The sequence below is a fragment of the Brassica napus genome, chromosome A1 (assembly GCF_020379485.1).
Source record: "Brassica napus cultivar Da-Ae chromosome A1, Da-Ae, whole genome shotgun sequence".
NCBI lineage: Eukaryota > Viridiplantae > Streptophyta > Magnoliopsida > Brassicales > Brassicaceae > Brassica > Brassica napus.
Window position 1 is genome coordinate 1,377,880 of NC_063434.1, and position 17,749 is coordinate 1,395,628.

General features: G+C 34.5%; 4 protein-coding genes across 4 annotated transcripts; 2 read left to right on the plus strand and 2 right to left on the minus strand.

Annotated features, from left to right (window-relative positions):
- The first annotated feature begins 75 nt into the window (after positions 1-75).
- Positions 76-4,439, plus strand: LOC106349134 (filament-like plant protein 5). The gene is made up of 6 exons (XM_013789089.3): positions 76-296; positions 853-996; positions 1,082-1,280; positions 1,567-3,277; positions 3,378-3,426; positions 3,933-4,439. Exons 2-6 carry the CDS (start codon positions 883-885, stop codon positions 4,293-4,295), a joined length of 2,436 nt encoding a protein of 811 aa, XP_013644543.2. The 5' UTR covers positions 76-296; positions 853-882; the 3' UTR covers positions 4,296-4,439.
- A 1,957-nt stretch (positions 4,440-6,396) lies between these two features.
- LOC106349048 (protein SMALL AUXIN UP-REGULATED RNA 10-like) lies at positions 6,397-7,854 on the minus strand. Its single transcript, XM_048778421.1, has 2 exons — positions 7,353-7,854; positions 6,397-7,253 (listed from the first exon to the last, which is right to left on the minus strand). The coding sequence occupies exon 2, from the start codon at positions 7,185-7,187 to the stop codon at positions 6,873-6,875; it is 315 nt and encodes a 104-aa protein (XP_048634378.1). The 5' UTR covers positions 7,188-7,253; positions 7,353-7,854; the 3' UTR covers positions 6,397-6,872.
- Positions 7,855-12,463: 4,609 nt separating this feature from the next.
- On the minus strand, positions 12,464-14,353 carry LOC106348968 (oral-facial-digital syndrome 1 protein-like). Its single transcript, XM_048778431.1, has 3 exons — positions 14,220-14,353; positions 12,935-13,685; positions 12,464-12,772 (listed from the first exon to the last, which is right to left on the minus strand). Exons 2-3 carry the CDS (start codon positions 13,633-13,635, stop codon positions 12,598-12,600), a joined length of 876 nt encoding a protein of 291 aa, XP_048634388.1. The 5' UTR covers positions 13,636-13,685; positions 14,220-14,353; the 3' UTR covers positions 12,464-12,597.
- Positions 14,354-14,509: 156 nt separating this feature from the next.
- LOC125608281 (RNA demethylase ALKBH9B-like) lies at positions 14,510-16,583 on the plus strand. Its single transcript, XM_048778425.1, has 6 exons — positions 14,510-14,752; positions 14,932-15,345; positions 15,417-15,502; positions 15,577-15,887; positions 15,967-16,038; positions 16,132-16,583. Exons 1-6 carry the CDS (start codon positions 14,593-14,595, stop codon positions 16,481-16,483), a joined length of 1,395 nt encoding a protein of 464 aa, XP_048634382.1. The 5' UTR covers positions 14,510-14,592; the 3' UTR covers positions 16,484-16,583.
- Positions 16,584-17,749: the final 1,166 nt, after the last annotated feature.

Consider the following 17,749-nt stretch of genomic DNA (forward strand, 5'->3'; position numbering starts at 1 on the left):
ACCCGCACCCATTGGATAACTTGTCTCCTCGTATTCCATTTTATTTATTAAATTAGTTAGGATTAAAAAGATTAAAATAAAGAAGAAACTTTTGAAATTGAGAAGTTGTCTGTTTGTGGAGCGTCAAAGTTGAAAAAAAGCGACAGCATAAATCAATCATCCACCCGCTCCTTCTTCTCTGGCACAACTACGCTCCTCCCACTTTCTTCTTCTGTCTCTTTTTAGCTTGACGAATGTTCTTTGATCTTCCTCAGCTCTGACTGAAACGTTTTCGTGTGGAATCAACTGTTGTCTCGGTAAGCTTTGTTTTTCCCATTTTTAGCTAAAGCCTGAATATAAATGTAGTGTGTTCGGATTCCTCAAGCTAAGTCATGTATTCTGGTCGTGTTTTGGTTTTTAACTGTTTTTTTTTTGTTGTATTCTAATAAGTGAGATAGTGTAGTTGATGATGATCGAGATTACTTGAACCATAGGGTAAAATTTTGAATTTTGCTTCTCTCTCATTATTAATTTTTATTTGAAATTATAAAAAGGTGGATGAATATGGTCTATATTCGGAAATAAATCATTTATTGTTGTCATTCATTGTAGAAAAAAAAAACAAGAAAACAAAACTGTCACTGCTGAGATATTATAGACCTTTGTAGGCATAAATATTGCGGGATATGTTCTTTGTTGGTTGTGATAATTATTATTTGAAAGCAACAACATTTACGGAAATCGTTTTAAGATTTTTTATTTCCTTTTTTGGATGTTAGTTCAAATTTTCAAAACTTTTCTCATGTCGGAACAAATAAGTTATTTATTAAACTTATATTTCTTCTTGCTTTTTTTTTTCAAACGAATATGCAGAGTGTGATCTTGAGAAGGAACAGAAAGAAAATGGACGGTCGAAGTTGGCCATGGAAGAAAAAGTCCACGACCGAGAAACCGGTGGTTGGAAACGAGTCAACTAATGTCTCTTCTTTGTCCTACTTAGCCTCTCTAGAGAACCAGGTTAGCCTTTTATATTTATAGACCAGACCAGAGCTCTCTTCTTTATTTTATAAATCTTTATTGAAGTGTTTTTGTGTTGTGTCAGGAGAAGTGTAAGAACACAAACTATGTTCAGATAACTATGGATTCATACACGCATTTGAGTAAAATGGAGGATCAGGTCAAACTGTTTGAGAGTCAAGTTAAGGATCTTAGTGAAAAACTCATTACTGCACAATCAGAGTTAAACACTAAAGAATGTTTGATTCTTCAGCATGCCAAAGTCGCTGAAGAAGCTGTTTCAGGTAAAGATATTCAGTTTCATTGATTACTCGTAAGGGCGTGAGAGCATTAAAACCACTATGTTAAGTCCTGAAATGTTATTATCTTAGGTAGGCATGCGGGTTTGGGTAGTTCGGTTCTAACATAAATCTTACCGAATTAACCCAAAATAAAGTTCAGTTTGGTATTCGGTTAGTTCGGTTTTTGAAAATTCTACCGAAGTTTTTGATTTCAGTTATATTAAGCATTCTTGTAACTTCTATTAAAATTTGGACTGCTTTTGAAATGATTAAGTCTATACTTCTTTAGGATGGGAGAAGGCTGATGCAGAGACTTTAGCACTCAAACGTCAACTTGAATCTGTAACACTCTTAAAGCTCACTGCTGAAGATCGAGCTTCACATTTAGATGATGCTCTAAAAGAGTGCACAAGACAGATAAGGACTGTGAAAGACGAGAGTGAACAGAAGCTGCAAGCTGTGGTTCTTGCTAAAACCATCCACTGGGACAAGATCAAAGCCCAACTCGAAGGAAAGATCGAAGAACTAAACCAAGGACTACACCGAGCAGCTTCTGACAATGCGTCACTCACAAGAACACTGCAAGAGCGGTCAGAGATGATAGTAAGGATCAGGGAGGAAAAGTCTAAAGCCGAAGCTGAGGTTGAGAAGTTAAAAACTAATATTCACTTAGCCGAGAAGGAGATCAGCTCGTTGAAGTACGATGTCCACGTGGCGTCGAAAGAAGTGGAGATCCGGAATGAGGAGAAGAACATGAGCTTGAAGTCTGCGGAGAACGCGAACAGACAGTATCTAGAAGGAGTGAAGAAGATTGCGAAGCTTGAAGGAGAGTGTCAGAGGCTGAGAGGGCTGCTAAGGAAGAAGCTCCCTGGTCCTGGTGCTATGGCTCAGATGAAGCTAGAAGTGGAAAGCTTAGGACATGAACTCACAGATCATAAGTGGGAAGAGTTCAAAAGAGAGAATGTTAATCTCACTAAACGTACAGTGGAGATGGAGGAGGAGATTCAGACACTTAAAGAGCTTCTAGCTTCTAAAAACAATGAGCTGAATGTTTCTAGAAACGTGTGCGCCAAGACTCTTGGAAAGCTTAAGGCTCTTGAAGCACAGATGCATGATCAGTATCATCCGCCTAGTGTCACCTCGGTGTCGGAAGATGGATTTGATGAAGAAGGAAGCTCAGCAACCTCAGGAGATTCTCATAAAGTGAGAAAAGCAAATACTGATGGCTCCTCGAAGCCTAGGGTGATGTCTAATAGGCTTGAGTTAATGGATGACTTCTTGGAGATTGAGAAGTTAGCAGCTAATGACTCAGCTTCAAAGTCTTGCAACAGCGCCTGTAGTAGTAAGTACAGTGAGAAGGATGATACAGCAATTGATCAGCTCTTAACGGTTCTGCGTTCAAGAATCAGTAGTGTATTTGAATCTCAAGAGGGAATTAGCATTGAGAAAGTAGTTGAAGCCATGAGACTCTCCATCCAAGAGATGCTAGGATCATCATCACTCAAACAGCTCCCAAGTCCTTTGTTTGAAGTTGCTGATGAAACTCATGAGAAACATGTTTTGTCATCTCAGGACAAAAAGGTTGAAGATTCAGAATCTAATCCACTAGAAGACACATTTGCTAAGACTGAGGATGATTCATCATGTAAGAGTTTGTTGAGGGAGGTAGAGTTGGAGAAAGAAAAGATTGAACTAGAATTATCAAGATGCTTGGAGAATCTTGAAAGTACAAAGGCTGTGTTGGAAGAGAAAGAGCAGATCATATCAGAGATGAAGTCGCAGCTTACTTCATCGAGAGACCTCCAAAGCTTGGCGGAAACTCAGCTCAAATGCGTGACGGAGTCATACAAAACGCTGGAACTCCATGCCAAAGAGTTAGAAGCTAATGTGAAAAGACTGGAAGAAGAGACAGAGAGACTTGAAACGGCGTTCTCCACAGAAAAGCGTGGACATGAGGAGACTCTAGCTAAGTGCAAAGACCTTCAAGAAGAACTGCAAAGGTATAGTACTCAAATCTTATAAAACCAAGAGACTAAGAGTTTGTTTAATAATCTTCATGTTATGCATAGCTTGTTTTGCTAATCATTACTTGTATTGAAGGAATGAGACTTGCAGAAAGGGTTCAGCATCCAAAAGCCAACCTGATCAGGTACACTGTTTACTATTCTCTTCTTGGCAAGATTAGCTTTCACACCTGTTTTGCTTAGTCTATTATCCTAATGCGGTTATGGTTCTAAAAATTAGTCTACGCTACATATTGGTAATCAATTCTCTTAAAATCTGATTATATAACTCAAATCGGTTTAAAACTTAAACCATTCTATACCCATTTAAACCGGTCTAAATCGGTACGGTCTAAATTAGCCTAAATATGTTAGATTAAGTAATAATAATATTAGTACATATCCACAAATTTATCTAATTTTTTTATTTTGTATATTTAGTTTTGATAATTCATTAAAATAATTTTAGGATTATATCAAAAAACAAAAATATTTTATGAGTGTATAATATATATATAAATAAATTAACGCCGAGGTGGAACTTAGTTCCCTAATAATCAACATAGTCGGTAGTTCTCTATAAAGCACCTAGTTACCGTACGATTCTTGAACATTGACCGTTAACAATAATCTAAAACTTTCTTGTTGGCAGGAGAAAGACATAGCATCTGCAACAGAGAAGCTTGCAGCTTGCCAAGAAACGATTCACTTACTCAGCCAACAGTTACAATCCTTGCAACCTCAGAGCAACCACATTCCCAATACTCAATCTCCTGAGAAGAAGATCCAACACCACAAAGCCTCAGAGGCAACACCAAACTCTGGACAAGATGATCTTCCTCATGATCATAATAACATTCAGCCATCTCACTCTTTTAGACACACGGTGAATCCAACTGTCCACGCGATCATCAAGTCTAGCTCGGTTTCTTCATCGTCTAGAGAAGATGGTGAGAAGCATACGCGTGGATTAGGCCGTTTCTTCTCATCTAAATCGAAGAACAATGGACGTTAGCGAAGCTAGGAGATAACACGCTCATTATCTGCTTGTTCGTTTCATCTTCATCTTCCTTCTTGATATGTGTATAGGTTTATATGCGTTTTTAAGTGTGTGACAAGATACCAGTTTAGTGGAGATCAATCTTTGTCTTATTACTTACTCTACAGTCCACACAACATCAAGACTCAACCAATTAAAACTAAATACAAAACCAAACCAAACATAAATAACATAACAAAATATTTATTTGTTTGTCCTTTCCTTTCTGAATAAATCTCAATGCATAAAAATCAAGAGAGCACAACTGGAGGCCAAAAAAAGTCTCTAATTAATTTGAAATTGCTATTTCATGTTTTTCAACAATAATAAATGTATGTAGGTGGAAATTCATTAAATGGTAAAACTATGTTCGGTCAATATGAAGATATATTGAAATGATGTTCCTATCCTATATTCCTATGTATGATATTTGAAAATCTGAATGTGAAAATCAATGAAACTAATATAACAGAGAAATAAAGAAAGTTTTTTTCTAACGGGAGCTAGCATTGGTTTATATTAATTTTCTACATATAATATTTTCAGACAAAATGCAAGTAGTTACGTGAGGCCCATGCAGCACAAATACAATAATGTAAGTATTTTATAAATAAAATTATGAAAGAAGTTTGTAAACGGACAGAAAACATAACAGATAATGCTTATCAATATCAAGCAGACAGGTATAAACTCAAAAGCAAGCTGAGAGTATGGGCAAGCCTGAGTTTGTACCGACAAATACTTTTCTTCTTTCTTCTTATTTGGTTTTGTGTTCTGATGACTATATTATTGGAATTTATTTGTGTCGTTTGGTAGTCTTATTTAAACCAGAATATATGATAACTCTGTGTGCTTATTGGATTAAACTGCAAAATTCATATATAGAATATAAAGAAACAAAGAATAAAGAAGAGGAAGATGAGAGTCAAGATAGGCGAGACATTGTGGCTTACATGTTCTGCCTTTCAAACAACAACTCACCTCTCCAAACACATTTTCAAACACACATATTGTCGACTCGATATTATATCTGGAATAAAAAATTATCTTAACAAACAATATTGAATAAACATATATGATGCATGAGTGCAAAAAACATTGTCCAAAATTCTTATTTTAATAAACTATGGAATAAATGAAAGTACATTTATACAAAAATATTGACTCTCCTTAGTCGTGGAACCGATCATTACGTTATGTCCAGACGTAGTAGAAACAATACTAAAACCAAAACTGGTAAATCATTCATGTTTGGCCAATTATGGTTGATAGCCCCTCATGATTTTTTTTGACTGCATGAAATTATGGACCAAAATCTATAATCTCTTCAGACCAGGAACAATAACTGGTTGTTAAATCTTCCTTCTACAGCTGTTTAGATTCGAACTTGGTATCTATTTCTTTAGACTTTAGAACATAAGGTTTTACCAACAAAGTTACTAGTTCCGAATACCGTAATTTTTTTGCCTGAAAAGATATCATCGATATGCGAAGGAAGAATATTTTGCCAACATGCATTTTCTTGTTTTCTTGTGTGTTTTATTCTGATATTTTCACCGCAGTAGTATTTAGTAAAAAAAATATTATGTTTGCATACAGACATAATACACAACCTAGCCGTGGAAACATTAATTTTTGTCAAAGTAACTCCTTTACTTAAGAGGGGGTTATTGGTTAGTGTATTTTGATGGATTTGAAAATCCAAACTAAATTTAGTGTTACTAGTTTTATAATTTTAAAATCTGTATAGAGATTATGTGTTATTGGTTTAATGATTCATAAATTCTTGTTTAAATCAAGTATTATTCAATCATACGGATTTACTAATATATTTAATTTAATAATGAATTTGCATGATTTTTTTGTTAAAAATACAAAGATTCAAATTTGAGGGAAAACCTCTGAATTTGTAAATACTAATCCGAAAAAATTAAAAAATCTGTATATTTTACTTGGATTTATAAAAACTATATAGATTTCTAAATCAATCAAAATATATAAACATTTTGATCATCATTCTTTTGTAATCTAAAGTTCAATTATTGTATGACAAATAGAAAATTAATAAGTATAATTATAAATAAGAAAATAAAATTTATTGATTCAAAATCAATACAAGTAAACTAGCTATTCCTCTCAAGAACCAACTGTCAACAATACACGTTGACTTGAGGGAAAAGTCGCCCACCCAATATACAAAATATTCGAAATAGACAAGACACCGAAAATAATATATAGGAAAGATAAAAATTCCAAGAGAGTGGTTAATTAAACTACTGTTAGATACATTGGCATAGTCACAAATCTTGAGTCGATGCTTGATCGCCATGCCCACCATTTGCTTCCGTCTTCTTAAGAGAATAGAAAAACCTAAATCCCATAATATATATTATATATTTATTATTCCTTGTTTCTTGATTTTCTTGATAATAGAGTTTGACGTTTCTGTCTTCCCAGTCTAGAGTGTGACAATGTGATCAAACCCTTTAAGGGGATCATAATCTCGAGAGATTACCAATTGAGAGTTAAATCAGTCTCTCTCGAGATTGAGTTCTATCTGAACATGGAGATGAGTGATTGAAAGACGGCTTCATCACAAGGGATAGTGAGACCCATCTCGTGCTCAAATCCAAACTCTTCCTCAGCTAGTTGGAGGAGTGTCTGAAACTCTGGATGAGCTAGCCATGCGATTGGGACCACGTAACGACTTCTTTGTTGACCGACATAGACCGGGAAGTGACCTTTCGGTACGTCGCTGAAGTAGCAGTTACCTTGATTCTTCTTTCCAAGACTTGAGCATCTCTTCAAGAGTTTCTTTATAGTTGCTGCTTGAGACGCTGCCACTTTGTTCGACTTCTTTATCGCCATGAGTTGAGCTTATTGAAACCTAACTTTGATAGAGAGTGAGAGAGAATGAGAGAAAATGAGAGAAAATGAGAGAGAGAGAGAGAGAGAGAGAGAGAGAGAGAGAGAGAGAGAGAGAGAGAGAGAGAGAGAGAGAGAGAGAGAGAGAGAGAGAGAGAGAGAGAGAGAGAGAGAGAGAGAGAGAGTTTGGTACGTTTGAAAGAAAGGTGTGGATGTGAAGGTGGTGGGGAGGAATGGAGGGTTATATAAGGGCGCAATGAGAGAGAGAAAAACTGGAAGAGTTTAATAAATTTTAAAGAAAAAAATCGTATATGCATAAAGATGTGTTTTCTATTCACATAGATTTTTAAGTTATAGTTATGACTTTTAGAAAATATAATTTGTGACTAGGTTATATGTATTATGTACACAACAACGACTAATTCAATGCAGAAACACATGTTGTGTTTTCCTTGGTGATCAATCATATTAATGCAAACCACAAACCGCATAACATATAAATTTAACAAACTCAAAATACTTTCTAAATCCAACTTTAGCGTCCAGCGTTTATTTACATGGTTAGCTTTCTTTCTTTCATAAGCCTCTAGACAAATTTCCTAGACAGATAGCCTAAGGTTTGAACTCAGGGTTAACACCCCAAAGTTTCTTATAATTCTACATATATATATATATATCAATTTATCAAAGAAAATTATAAAAATGGATTTTAAATTTATGTAATTGAAAGCAAATATCATGTGGGATGTAGGAAACAAAGGCAATTCAGAGACAAAAGCCATACGGGAAATGTGAAAGAATGCATACAAATTAAATAAATAAAACTAGAAGTTTTATAAATAAGGTAGGGACTATAACAATGCCCTACAGTGTCTCCCTCTTTGTGTTGATATCTAGACACAACTCTAGAAATTAATATGAGTATTGTCCGTTTTCTCTCCACTTAATATGCACTCTTGTTCAGATTCTGTCTCTACTGAAACTTCCAAGTTTACTACAACTAATATGTTCATATAAATCAACGAAAATATAGTATGGCCGTTAATATGTTATATATACCCGTTTTGTCATAAATTGATTCCGTTGCAAAGGGATTACGGACGAAGTATAAAGGGGTGTGAACCAAAGTACGTACTTGCAATATCACATGCCTTTTGCTACAACTAGAGTGCCAACACTTTAATGCCCATTCGTTCTCGCTTCTTCTTATATATCTACAAATTAATATGGAATAAATTACACAAAATGATTGTAGTTCGGTGGTTTTATAATTTTTTTCTTGGTTGAAGTCGATAAACCAGTTTTAATTGAGAATAGATTGGTATTGAAAGGTTCATATAGTTGTTACATGTCTGGTGACGAACTGAATATATATATGAAATATCGGCCATCCCAACAAATTCAGTCCCATTCGAAAAATCACCTTAAATTCTGTTGCAATTTCAGCTTGGTTCAGTTGTTTTTGACAGCTTTTTCTTATAATATATTCACATTTCAAATATGAACTATGTATATAATTAATAAATGTACGAGAAAAGAAAAACATATATAGCTAAAAAATATAATAAATTGTCCCCACGTGAAAATTTGAAAACGAAAACAGATGCTTAGGTTGGTGCCTAATCTTTTGTTTAATTGATAGTATCAAATCCATGCAAGTTCTCATCTGATTCCTCCGATACCTTGTGTTCCACGTACTTCTTTCCTTTTCTGTTCAGCTTTTTCCCTTATTTTTATTCATTTCATTTCAATCTGATGGATCAGTCAGCATCCACAAAATATTTCACCTTTGGATTTCTGATAATTCCAATCTAATTATTGCAAATTTTGCGTGGTAGAACTTGATATATCGTGTATATAGAACTTGATAGCCAAAAAAGGAAAATCTAAAAGGTTGGTTGAAAAGGACTCTTTGGCAGTCTCTACACTATTTTGTCACCTAACCGACTTTTTATTTGATTACAGTCAGTTTATTGCTTACAAATTTTATTTGTTTGTAATGGCTGGAACATATATTATAGACATGAAGATGAAGTCAAAACATCAACCCGAACATGATCATCTATGTGTATGATGATTGATGAATTACCAAAAGGTCCAAAACTTATGTGACAGTAGGGTACGTATGCCCGTATGAGTAATCAATAATTTGTTTTCTGAGTAATCAAGAATTAGCATAATATGTTTTTCTTCTTCTGCTTATTCAAACAAATACAATACGATGCATATGTATATATATTTGAAATTAATAGATCAATTGTTCGGTGTTAGAAAAAAGTGTAGAATACTTAGGTTTTTTGGATATGCTTTCAACTCTCAAAACAATTTTTAAAAAGATTTGTATTGTCTTAAGGAACTTACAGAAATAACGACAAAAGAAAGATCTAAGAAAGAAGAGCTTTCAATCGACAATAAGAAAATAGATTAAGAATTTGGCTTCAACTGAAACATTAAACAGGGGAGGCATCATGTCTTCTTAAAATTATATGAAAACGTTAAAAATGACACTATTAGTGAAAATGGAAGAGATGAAAAAATATAAAAACGCCGAAGTAAGAGATAGTGTGTGTAGGGACAAAGGAGCAGGAGACAGCGAGAGAATTGATCAGGTGGAAATGAAATATATATAATGAAAGGAACAACAGTCAGCACATATGGCTGTCCTGAATTGGCGCTTCTGTTGTGGTTATAACTCGTCGTAGACATGATCCCTCACACTCTTCCCTGCCCCACACCCAATTCATCATCATCGTTACCCTCTTTTCCACAATAATAATTCTCTTGACTTTTTAACTCTAAATTGTCCTGACTTTTAACCCAAATTGTGACATATTTGATTTTATTTATTCATTTACGTGTTAATGGCTATGATCCTATCTCTTATAATCTTATTTGATCGGATTTGTTGTTAAAATTTTTTTCAACATCTTCGTAGTTTTTGAAAGAGTCTTTCAATTTACACTACAGTTATTTTAGGTTTGATAGACTAAGAAAAAGAAAAGAGTTAACCTAATTTAATATTAGATTTTTGAAGTTTACATTAGGTTAAAGGTTCTTAAGGTCTCTATTCCCTTCATTATTCATAAAACTATTAGTTACAATCTCTAGACATATATAGAGTTCAACATCAATTTTCATTACTAGTAGTTAGGAACTTTGGATAACCAATCAAGCACACACATATATATATGCATTTGTTTCTCTCTGCCCTCTTGTTCGCCAGTGTATTTTGGTAATTGATTGTTTCTATTTTACGTATAGGCTAGTCAACAAAGGCCAGCCGTCGCATGTGGATACCTGTCCCAACTGATAACGCAAATTTAGTTATATAAGACATCTTTGATTGTATTTAGGTTGCGTGTGTCAAATTACAACGTGTTTTAGACCTCACATTTTTAATACTAAACACAAATGCAAAATATTTACATTTGAAACATGCTTGAATTTTGTGATTTATTAAGCTGGGATCTCTGTCTAAACTAAATTGAGATACATATGCTTTGGCAGCTTAATAATGTCATATTTTTTACACCTTCTACAGTTACATGTCTAAAAGACTAGATCTTAAAAAACACATTTAATATTCTTAAAAAACACATTTAAAGAATAATACAAAAGAGGCTAATTGGTTTTGTAACGTATGATATGTGATGTAGTTATCAGGAGGAGGCTTCGGTGATAGAATTAAAATTTGTTTTTGTTTGTCTTGAATATTTTTGTCCATATTTAAAACTACAAAAGGGACAGCTCCTAGCGACAGAATGTATAAAACAAAACTATCATAATTGATATATTTATTTTCCCCCGATTTCGAATTCAAAAATTATAAAATGGATAGCTCCTAACGACAAAATGCATAAATAATATTTGAAACTAAGATTTTTTTTCTTATATAGATCCTAATATGTGTATGTTTAAAACATAAAAGATAACTGAAAGTAAATTGAAAAAATTCTCCATATTGTTCTTAAAATAAAAATTCCATATTCCTCCTACAAGTTATTTTTCATTCCAATTGTAAAAGGGACAACTCTTAGCGACAAACTGCATAAAATTTTAAGAAATTAGACTTTTAATATATATATGTATATATAAAGCTTTTTCCTCAGTCAAATTTCCTACAAACTCAGTTTCCTGTCCAAAACTTGTGAAGGATTAGCTGCTAAGTTTAATACTTCAAACAACAATGGAAGAAATTAACAAAAAAAAAATATATAAAGGTACATCCAGATGTTAAACAAAGAGATATAAAAATGTATGTGCTAACTCCACAATAGTACAACAACTAAAGAAATTCACAAAAGAGTTGCTCATATCCCTTAAACACTGTGGGGATCCATGTCTTCAAAAATAGACATGACTCTCCCATGTGGCATTTACCTTCTAACAACAACTCAGCTAAGACTTCCTCATATCCCCTAAACACTGTAGGATCCATGTCTGCAAATATTATATATGACTCTCCCATGTGGCACTTACCTTCTAACAACAACTCAGCAGCGTCTTTAGCACCACAAGCTGACATATACCCAATAAACTCTAAGCCACAAATTTGATTTTGGATCACTTATGACGAGAGAAGTTTTTTATACCACCACCATGTTCTAAGGCCACTAGAGTATAGAGCATTTTTCTTCTGTCTTTGAACCAATTACAACTCCTTTTGCAGTTTTCATGTCACATTTGATGTGAGTCTCCCCCTGATAACTGTCAGTGTCACAATCTGTACTCCAGTTTCTCCTTTCCTAGGAAAAAATGAAGTGAATGTGTTCATTCTTCCAAATTTAGAGAGACTAAAAGAAGTCACTTCAAGGTGTCTCCTGTTTGTAATTGCCTAGAATCGGTGGATATACTCTCATGTTCTGTGACTGAAAATGACCATAGGAGAAATTATTTATTTTACATCTTATTTATATAGGAGACAATGCCTGTCCATGTCACAATAATGGCAGAATATTTTGATCCTTTCTACTTGTATTCTTCCACTGATTTTTTTCTTCTATACAACGAAAACATGATTAATTTGTGGAAAGTTTGGTTTTGATGATTTGACTCCATAAGGAAGAAGAGATATGCACAACCTCTCTTTTAAGACACTAAGTCAAAACATTATATTCATGTATCCAAGTTTGACATTCTTAAAGCGTTATCTACAATCTACATCATTGTCTAAAGTAATTGTACTGAAGATTCTTCAGAGACTAAACTTCGTTATATCATAGAGCAATTGATGCATGTCCAGAGACAATACCAACAAAGAAGCATAAACTATTAACAAATGAGTAGCCAACGGATCAACTTTGCTTGCTTATTCAAAGCCATGATTGTACAGAGTTACCAGAATGTCAAATCTGAACAACATAAGAATCCCATAGGCCATACCAAATTAAGTACGGCTTTGAAATATGCAGAATCAGAAGTTTGAAGCATTCAAAGCCATGACTTTGCATTGTTCATTCAAGGCTTGAAGCTGCGCTTCTTTCTTGTCAAGAAGAGCGGTTAGCTTCACGTTCTCCTCCATCAGCTTTTGAACTTCTACCTCTTTCTGCGCCTTCTCGCCTTCCAGCTGTGCAGACTTAGCAACCAGCCTGCTTCCACAATATGATAATGGATTCAAGTCAGTGAACTAAACCGTCAAGTAACCTACTGATTATTCCGTTCTTTAAGCTATCCTAGACATTGCTTTGCACAATTAGCATCATTTACATAAAAGAGCTTTAGAGTTGCGTTACAAAAGAGATGAGACTAACCGTGCTTCGATAGTTTGGAACTGCCTCTCCGACGAAAGAAGTGTTTCCACAACATTGGTGGAAGTATTAACATAATTTCTAAGCGACTCAAACTCTGTCTTCACACGACGGAGCTCCTCTTCATTCTCAACAGCTTTCTCCCTATCCTTCCTACTATCTTCAACCAGTTTCTTAATTATCTCCACTGTTTCATCGAGAACATCTTTATTCTCATGTACAATCTGTTTCATCTCCTCTAACCTCAATGACATATTCTCGATTTGAATCGTCTTCCTTCTAATCTCTTCCTCGCCGATAATCACCCTCTCCTTCTGAAACGAGGCTTCAGATTCCGCCGCTGTGACCCTCCTCAGAAGAGACTCCAGCACATCAGCAATCATCTGTATGGACTGGAGCATAGCTCCATCCTCTGTAACAACCAAGGAGTCTTGGTTCTTGCTAGTTCCAGTAAAAGTCAGAAGACTGATGATGTCATTGACCACTTCAGAAACTGAACCATCATCTTCTAGTTCTAGCTGCTCAGCATCAGGAACGGCCAAGATCCTAGCTTTTGACCTCAGAAAGTGCAAGCTTTCTGCAGCTGATTTGACCCTATCCAGTAGAACACTTAACTCTTCAGCTTGTGAATTATAATCTATATGCAGTTGACCAAATTTTAACTCAAGGTCTTCTCTTGGTGATGAATCATGTGCAGCAGCCATAGCTATTCCCAAGATCTTTGTCCAAAACTAAAAGCTAAGAACACTTGTTTCTGCAATAATTAAAAAGAAAAGCTTTAGAATCCAAATTAAAACAAGATTATCTAGTAGGTTAGTTAGTTGACATAGAAAATAAAGAAAATCAAATGGGGCTCATAATAATGTGTTGAGTAAGTAAGTCTCCTATTGACTGAGCAATGACAATGATTGATATGAAGATCAAGACAGAAGCAATTAAAAAATATATAATTAGCTTCACAAGATAAATCTTCTAATCTAAGACAAGTACAACACTAATCATACAGAACCCTTTTCCACTGATTTTGAAACTATTTGGACAGTCTCAGAACAACAATTTACATGAATATCAACAAACTATGGTGAATTAGACACCATGATCAGTGGTATTGATTTGAAAACAAGCAGAAACCATATTTAACACACTAGAGTCGAAACATGAAACAGACAAACAAGCTAAATTCACCAAGAGAAACCGTGACTGTAGTTGAGATCGAATGGTCGTGAGCACGAATCTAGAACGAAAAATGAACAAACTTATGGCACAAAATAAGGATCCGTACGATTACCAGAAGATTAGGTTTGATTCGAGTCCGTCGCCGATTGGCAGAGATATTTACAGAGATTAAGGGAGATGAACCAGTTTAAGACCAAACATGTCTGAAAGTTTTGTGTTCGGGAAATTGGAATAACAGTAATTAGATTTAGACCCCAATTATAATTATTGGTGTCGGGCTGTTATTAGATTTTAACTAATGGGCTTTGAAGCCCACAAGGGTCATAAGTGCCGTCGGCGTGTTATAACAGAATGTAGGTAAAATACCGAAACTACCCCTAGTGGGTTTTATAGTTCGCCCCAAAAAAAGTAAACGAACCTACGAATATCAGTCCGTACAAACCGAAACTCTGTTTTTGTGAGATTCTTCGTGTGTGATAAAGATAATGGAGCCAGTCGACAACGACCTTTTCCTACGCAAGTATCAGCCATCGGATATCAAGATCGCTTCGGAGTTTCTAACCACTTGGCTGCCTTTCTTATCTAGAGATCTCTGCTCAGACTGCGTCCATGTTCTCTCCCGTCGAATCCGTTCTCTAGATTCAGGTTTCAGTGATTCTTCTTGAATTAGCCACGAACGTTGTGCTTTCTTGTTTTTGATTGTCTGTGTTCTGGAAATTTTCCAAAATTTATTGCACTCTTGAATACAATATGATCGTTAGTATAGAGATGGTTGTGTGTTTTTTTCCCTGTTATGTCTAATTTTGTTTTTTTCTTTATTACAGAACATTCTTGTAATACCACAGAGACTGTCTCTAGAGATGACAAACCGGTTTACGATCATAACCTAGAGGATGACCGGTTTATCAATGCTTCTGAGACGGCGAGTCCTAAAATGTCTTGGGATGATATGACACAAGAGGATGGGTTCAATGAGGAAGAAGAGCAGAAAGTGAGAGAAGACACGACGAAGACTCCTCAGAAGCGTAAGTTGTCTAGGGATGAAAGAGAGCAGTTTCGGTTTGTGAACGTGAAGAGGATGAAAGTGTTTAGCTGTTACGAGAAAGTTAAAGGGAGACGAGTTGATATCCTCGAGGGGCTTGAGTTGCATACCGGTGTTTTCAGCGCCGCGGAGCAGAAAAGGATTGTTGATTATGTCTATGAGCTACAAGAGAAGGGTCGCAAAGGAGAACTTCAAGGTTGGTTAGTTAGTTTCTAACGCATTTTTAATGTCGATATTAACATATTATCTAATTTCGTATATCTATAGAACGTACTTTCACTGCTCCGCATAAGTGGATGAGAGGCAAAGGAAGAGTTACTATTCAATTCGGATGTTGTTACAACTACGCAACAGTAAGTAACGTTCTTTCTTTCTTTTTCTTACAGTATTATCAACTCTAGTGACATGTGATAAGAGTTTTTGATAGGACAAAGCGGGAAACCCACCAGGGATCCTTCAACACGGAGCTGTTGATCCAATACCATTACTTTTCAAAGTAATAATCAGAAGGTTGGTAGGGTGGCATGTGCTTCCTCCAACGTGTGTACCTGATAGTTGTATCGTCAATATATACGACGAAGGGGATTGTATACCTCCTCATATCGACAACCACGACTTCCTACGACCTTTCTGCACAGTCTCATTCCTCAGTGAGTGCGATATACTGTTTGGATCAAACCTTAAAATCGAAGGACCTGGTGAATTCTCTGGTTCTTACTCGTTACCGCTTCCTGTCGGGTAAGGCTCTCTATACATAGGTTTTGTAACACTTTCTTTGATATTTCTATGGCTTACGGTTTTGTTTTTTCGCTCTCAGATCAGTTCTAGTGCTAAAGGGTAATGGTGCCGATGTAGCTAAGCATTGTGTACCTGCGGTTCCTCAGAAGAGGTAAATATTTGGTAAATGAACTGTTTGGTAACGTTTTTGTTCGGTGTGCACTTTCTCATTATGTTTTTGTGTGTTGCCTGGTTGTGCTTTTAGGATATCGATCACGTTTAGGAAAATGGACGAGTCGAAAAGACCAGTTGGGTTCACTCCTGATCTCGATCTGCAAGGGATCAAGCCGTTGCCGTACGAACAGACCACACTAAATACTCCTCCTGCTGTTGCAGCCATTAGACCTTCAAGATGGGGTAACGACCAAAATGGTGGTAACTACAACAGTCGAGGAGGTGGTCAACGCAAGCATCGCGAGTCGAGTAGAAGTTATCATCATTCCGAGAGTCGAGAGCGGTCGCCAACAAGCAGAAGAAGAGGAAGTTCACGACACTCTCCTAATACAGCTTATAGACCCAAGGTTCATAGTAATAATACTAGCTCCGACAATGTTTGAGTAAAGAATTTGCTTTCTGTTTGTTATATTTTTATGTTTGTAATACGAACTTAATTATTTATTTTACAAAATAATAGAATAAAGGATAACTCATAAACCATGGTTGAAAGTAAATGTAACAACTTCTAAAATGCACTAGCAGATTTTATATTCTAGATTTAAAATGGAGAAGGTTATCGAAGTTTTATAATATATGATTAAAAAACCAAATGAAAACTAAGATAAAATATGTAGTTAAATAAAAATATACTTTATATTCTTAAATTTAGAGTCTTTCAATACGGTAAAACCGAACTAATTAAAACCACCGAACCGAACTAGAGAACTAATTAAAACCAAACCGAATCAAAATATAGAAAATTGTTTGAATTTGATAATACCGAATAGATACAATTTTTAAGAAACCGCTGTATATAGATATGGTTTGGTATATAAACCGATCAAACATAATAAACTGATTAATTTAAACATAACAGTATATTTATATGTAAATTATATAGCATAATTAATAATATATAATTTTTTTATTGATATGATCTTCATAATTAAAATGTTGATTTTAATAATTTTATATTTTTTTAAGTTAATTTTTTAATCAAATTAAACAAAACATATTTTTTTCTTTTTTTCGTTGACAAATATGTGCGCTAATATTTAGTTATTTAAAAATATTAGGGATTACTAAGTTTTCTTATTTTATTTATAAAAATTATTATTAATACTAATTTAATATATCTACTAGTAATAATAAATAGTAAAAAAATAAGAGAATAACGGTCTATTTAAAAGTTGAAATATCTTCATATTTTATTATATCATATATTTAATCATCTAAAGTAAAATTCACAAAATGTTATAAAATATAAATGTATTTATGGGTTTTGGTATAAAACCAAATAAACAAAAAAATCGACAATATATAAATATAAACGATCTAAAGTAGATATGGTTTTAACATGGTAACTATTTTTTTATAAACCGAAATACTAAAAAACTAAGAAAATAGAACCGAATTCCGGATTGAACATCCTTAATTTAGACCATAAAATCTAAGAAATAACTGAACCTAATATTCTCTGAATAATCAGAAACGAGAATATCTCGTACCAAGATCTGGATTGAACACTCTTAATTTAGACCGTAAAATCCAAAAAATAGCTGAACCTAATATTCTCTGAACAATCAGAAATGAAAATATCTCGTATCAAAATCTGCATTGAACACCCCCTAATTTAGACTGTAAAATATAAAAAAATGGCTGAATCT

Coding starts and splice junctions, on each gene's coding strand:
- LOC106348968 (XM_048778431.1), bottom strand. CDS start 13,635: ATGGCTGCTGCACATGATTCATCACCAAGAGAAGACCTTGAGTTAAAA. Junction 12,773..12,934: donor TTCCAAACTATCGAAGCACG/GTTAGTCTCATC, acceptor TTGTGGAAGCAG/GCTGGTTGCTAAGTCTGCAC.
- LOC125608281 (XM_048778425.1), top strand. CDS start 14,593: ATGGAGCCAGTCGACAACGACCTTTTCCTACGCAAGTATCAGCCATCG. Junction 15,346..15,416: donor TCGCAAAGGAGAACTTCAAG/GTTGGTTAGTTA, acceptor GTATATCTATAG/AACGTACTTTCACTGCTCCG. Junction 16,039..16,131: donor CCTGCGGTTCCTCAGAAGAG/GTAAATATTTGG, acceptor TTGTGCTTTTAG/GATATCGATCACGTTTAGGA.
- LOC106349134 (XM_013789089.3), top strand. CDS start 883: ATGGACGGTCGAAGTTGGCCATGGAAGAAAAAGTCCACGACCGAGAAA. Junction 997..1,081: donor TAGCCTCTCTAGAGAACCAG/GTTAGCCTTTTA, acceptor GTGTTGTGTCAG/GAGAAGTGTAAGAACACAAA. Junction 3,427..3,932: donor CCAAAAGCCAACCTGATCAG/GTACACTGTTTA, acceptor TCTTGTTGGCAG/GAGAAAGACATAGCATCTGC.
- LOC106349048 (XM_048778421.1), bottom strand. CDS start 7,187: ATGGCGATAAAGAAGTCGAACAAAGTGGCAGCGTCTCAAGCAGCAACT.